General features: G+C 33.5%; 1 protein-coding gene across 1 annotated transcript; it reads right to left on the bottom strand.

The window, feature by feature from the left end:
• Positions 1 to 2,643: 2,643 nt before the first annotated feature.
• LOC8261785 (exocyst complex component EXO70H1) lies at positions 2,644 to 4,726 on the bottom strand. Its single transcript, XM_002534217.4, has one exon. It carries the CDS (start codon positions 4,611 to 4,613, stop codon positions 2,682 to 2,684), a length of 1,932 nt encoding a protein of 643 aa, XP_002534263.3. The 5' UTR covers positions 4,614 to 4,726; the 3' UTR covers positions 2,644 to 2,681.
• Positions 4,727 to 4,978: the final 252 nt, after the last annotated feature.

The raw sequence follows: 4,978 nt of genomic DNA on the forward strand, positions 1-4,978 counted from the left end.
TAATGGGAAAATTCATCTCGAGTCATTGCCCCTCAAATTCTGCTGGCAGACCAATGCCCCATTTCTCGAAAGGAAGAAATCTATTACTGTCACTATCCATGTAATTCAAAGACATGTCTGACAGCTAATGAAGATGCTGGAACCCCCCCTTTTTCTTTTCTGTTTTCTTTATTATTCTTATTTTGTGTTATTTCTGAATACAAAATAGGCTAAACCCGGAACAAAACAAACAAACTACTGACGAAAATAGCTAACACCAATTGTATCACCTGACAGCAGCTGAGACAAACCATTGGGAGGAGTAACATCCGAACTTTAGTAGATTTAGATATGATATTCAAATCATCCTTGAAACCTGACTAACCAATAGAATTGATAACACTAATCAATAGAATACAATCTCTTCATATTTAGAATTCCTTACGGCCATTGGCCAACTTCTATATATATATATATATATATATATGTGTGTGTGTGTGTGTGTGTGTCTGTGTGTGTGTCATAGAACATTGCCGAAGATGAGGTTTTAATGTGATGCTTCGTCTTAACTGAAAAGCAAGAAAGGGTAAATTTTAGATTTTGACAATTCATTCCATATTTGCATAATTGTGTGGTGAGAACTATTATTGCTGCTACTGCTATGTCTATGTCAATATATAAATAAAAAGACAATGACTATTCATTTATTAAATTATTTTCTGTCAATAAAGATAATGAGACCGTTATTTAGAATCCAGCTCTTATTCGATATCTTTATACAAATTGTTGAAGCTTTAAGTCTTGCATGCTTGCAGTCTTGTACGAGTCTTTTTTAATTAATAAATTTAGTCGAATATGTTTTTGCGACTTCTAAGAGTCAAATCTTTTAATATATCTCAATCGCTTCTTAAAATATGATTTTCTTAATTTAAGTCTTTTTTATCTTGTGAGTTTTTACTTTAACTGCGATTATTCTCTATTATATAGTTTACAGTCTATTAGAATATCTTCAATAGTGCTCTTTATTTTAAAAAGTATCTTTTATTTAATAAAGAGTATTTTTACTTATCAAGAGTAGAGATTTTTTTTTGAGTCCAATGCTTTCTTTATTTTTATTATTATTTTACTTTATCCATCAATATTAATATTTTAAATTGTTTTTCTTTTTCTTAGAAAGAAAAAGAAAATTTATTTTTTTTAAATAAAACCAAAACACAATGGATATCAATTGATAAAATATATAAAAACTTGTAATGTATTAATAACAATAAGGATAAAAAGTGAATTTGGCTCTTTAAATGTAAAGAGCTAAATCCATTTTCTATTTTATATTTAAAAAATTAAAAAAATATTTTGGAGTCTTATTTTGTTGAATAACTCTTTATAATAAAGAGTTTTAGCTTATATAAATAGTCATTTGGAGATGCTCTTAGTTCTTTTTATTTATTTTCTTTTTTTTGTTGGGTATTTCCTCTTCTTGATATATAAAAAAAAATTAACACTTTAAATATCTAATTTTTATTGAAGATATACTAAATACACATTAAAAATATTTTATAATAATTTGAACAAACATATTAAATTTTGTTTCATTCTCTATCGATGAAGACAAGCGGTTCATATATTTTACTTAATGGTCATTTCAACCTGGAATGAATTTGGATCTAAATATGTTTGCTGCATTTGAGAATCCCACATTGTGATTCATTGCTATGGGTAATAATTCTTGCCTTCTAAATTATTCACTTTATTCCAGCAATATTATTTGTATCTTGGAAGTTACTTCTAATTAGAGCCTTTGATTCAAAGAAACATAGTAGACGTGGAGTCATTATTTTATTATATTCAAGAAATATTTTTTTCATTAAACAAGTATAAGCCATTTATTTCCATTTTCTTTTTTTATAAAATAAAACTAACCTAGTAAAGTTGAATTATACGTGCGTATAATGAATAGCTATGTAGATAAACCATGTGTTATTCATTTACATATATTTAAAATAAAATACAAAGATAATGGCCAGATTGATAGGTTTTGTAGGTCAGAATAATATTTATCAGTCATGATAAACGTTTTCACTATATAATAGTATTAATATTCACATGTTGTTTTACTAATATAATATGACGGTATTGAGTAGCATTTGTCTACATCCAAAGTTATAAGAAACCACTACTTTATGATATTCAAGTAATTTGAGCTAAATAAAAAACAAAAATTGTAGGTCTCTTTACTGTTTTTTTTTTTTTCATTAAAGTTTCATTTTTTAGTCTACCGCCTAGATTCTTTTTTTTTTTTGTTATTAATTAATTTTAATATATAATTATTAATTTTATTTTAAGAGTTTTATAATTTTTTTTTTATAAGAGTTTTATGATCATCCATTACAGAAGTATCGAATTCTTTCTCTATGTAAATGATGAAGAAAAAAAAAATCAAATTTAATATTTAAACAATCGGATTCGTTAAAAGATATATATAAAGTTGATATATGCTTAGTGCTACCGAGTGGAGCGTTTTCTCCATAAAATTATAAATTCTTACTCCGTCAACACGATAAATGATTGTTATGAGTATATTTCTTTATTTATATTTCTTGATGTTAATTTTTCAAATTTTTAAAAGCGAGAAAGTTGTGCAACAAAAAATAATGCTAATGACAATTAAAAAGAAAAAAAAATAATAATATTCTGTAAAGTTCTCAATTTGACAATCGTGAACGCCGTTGATGAGACGAAGACGATGTCGTAGTGGATGAAATCGAAGATGACAGAGAACTCCCCGACTCAACCACCCCGAAAAACAAATCCGATAAGTAATTCCCAACTTCATCAGGTGTATATCTGACACATAACCTCACATTTCTATTTCCCTCGATAACACTCCTTTGTTGCTCATAAAACTCGCGGTAAACCGGCACTACCTTCTGGGAAATAGACATCTTTATCTCATCTCGGAGTTTCGGGTCCGACACGATACAACTACTTTGCTTCCGGTACGCCTCTTCAAACCTCAAATTGAATTTCTTGAAACTCTCTCTTACTGCCTCCGGAGAAATTGGGACCTTTGGATTATTCTCCGCAAGTGAATCAAACAGGTGGCCCCATGCTAACCGTTCGTAATTCGCTGCAAACTGCTTTACTTTGGTTTCGTGCTTTGCAAGCCAATCCTCGCCCAGCAAATAACGGAGATTTGAGGTCTGTACTTTATTTACAACATATTGTAGATTATTGGCTAAGAAGAGATAAGAGAGAGATACATCTTTATAACTCTTAGCTTTGCCGTCGAGTTTGCATAAAAGAACAAGTGTTAGCCAAGCGAAACGTACGGACATCGGCGGCGCCGGCGTATCAACGGATTCTGGACTGTCGAGGAATGACTTTGGCAGGGAAGTTTTTGGGGGCGGAGGCCAGTCGGAGATTATATCCGAGAGGAAATTACTGTAATCGCCGAGGAGAGTTAGGTGATGCATTCCGTAGATTGTTAGTGGATGAATATCTGCACCAGGCACTGCCGTTTTTGAGGAGTCTTTTTGGATGGTAGACTCGAACTCGGATAGCAATATGAGGATCGACTCGCTGAGTTTTACAAGTGAAGAAAGAGCTTGTGATCTAACGGCTGAAATTGATTCGAATGAGAAGATGGATTCGATTTCCATCCAGTTTTCTGAGATTGCAGTGTACATGTCTAACACACGAAATATTTTATCTGGCCGTGATTTCTTGCTTTTGGCTACAAGCTCGGGGAATCCAAAGAGGAGAAGTGCTGCTTCTTTAGAAATTTCAGAGAAACAAGATTCTCTGATGGAATCGGAGGCTGCGAAGACATGGTCACAGAGAATTCTCTCGCCGTTGAAGAGTGTCCTCATGGAAATCTTTACTGCTTCTAACCAGTTGCTGATTTTCAAATCAAGTGTTTCCCAATCCATCTTGTTGACATGCGATGAGGTCATTTTTTCGATGCCTAGACGATAAATGCCTTCGTCGATGATTGATTTCCGAATTATTTTGTATACATTGACGCATTCTTTAGCATATCCAGATGAAATCATGCACTCCGCAATAGACCGTAAATCCGACATGGCAGCCGAAGACACTTGCTCAACTTCAGAGATGGAATCACCTGCAGCATGAACATCATTATCCTCATCATCTTCGTAATCGGAAGTGCTTGATCTAGCAGAAGCGCGGGAGGATCTAGTAGACACAGATTCAGGGTCAAGATAGGCGCGATTCATGGAAAGAATTTGATAGAACTCTTTCTGAAGACGCTTCATAGCTATCTGCATAAGGGTCTGCGCTCTGATAAGTCTATTTTCGGTGGAATCTTCAGTGGCTAACAAGTGCATGGATTTCTGTAGGTCAGCAACACACTTCAAGAACTGCAAGGCTTCTCTTTTATTTTCATAAAAGAGAGAGGTGACAGATGCATAGTTGGAAGTATCAGGGTTCCACTTCATGATCATAGCCGCAGCGGTCTCCAACGTTTGCTCCATGACGGACTCCGAGAAGCTACGGCGAGGAGTGGTGCTCGAGGAAAGCTCAGAACCTCTGGAAGGTGAAGAACGAGGGGAGACAGAAAAGGAAGGAGTCTTAGGATTAAAGCAAAGGCTCCTCATCCCTTTTCTTGGCATTGAAATCAAGCTGTTTGATTACAAGATGATACTGATGAGAAAGAAAAGAAGAAGAGAAAGAGTGCTGTTTTCTGAAGAAGGAGATTGTAAGAGTAGTAAAGAGTTACGACTGTTATTGAGGGTTATTTATAGAGCAAGAAACAGGGATGAACAGAGTTCGGTGTGGAAGGTAAAAGAGGACGTGAGGTTTGACCCTGACTTTTGAGTCAGTCATATATACGATCAGATCAGCCCCACGTAAATTTAATCTGACGCGTTGCTACGTGACAAAGGAAAATTACATATAACTAGTCGCTCACAGCTCCTGTTATTTTGATTTTAAATTAATATACAAAACTCTAAAAATCTTATTATTTTATAATTAT

The sequence above is a fragment of the Ricinus communis genome, chromosome 10, assembly GCF_019578655.1.
Source record: "Ricinus communis isolate WT05 ecotype wild-type chromosome 10, ASM1957865v1, whole genome shotgun sequence".
Lineage (NCBI taxonomy): Eukaryota > Viridiplantae > Streptophyta > Magnoliopsida > Malpighiales > Euphorbiaceae > Ricinus > Ricinus communis.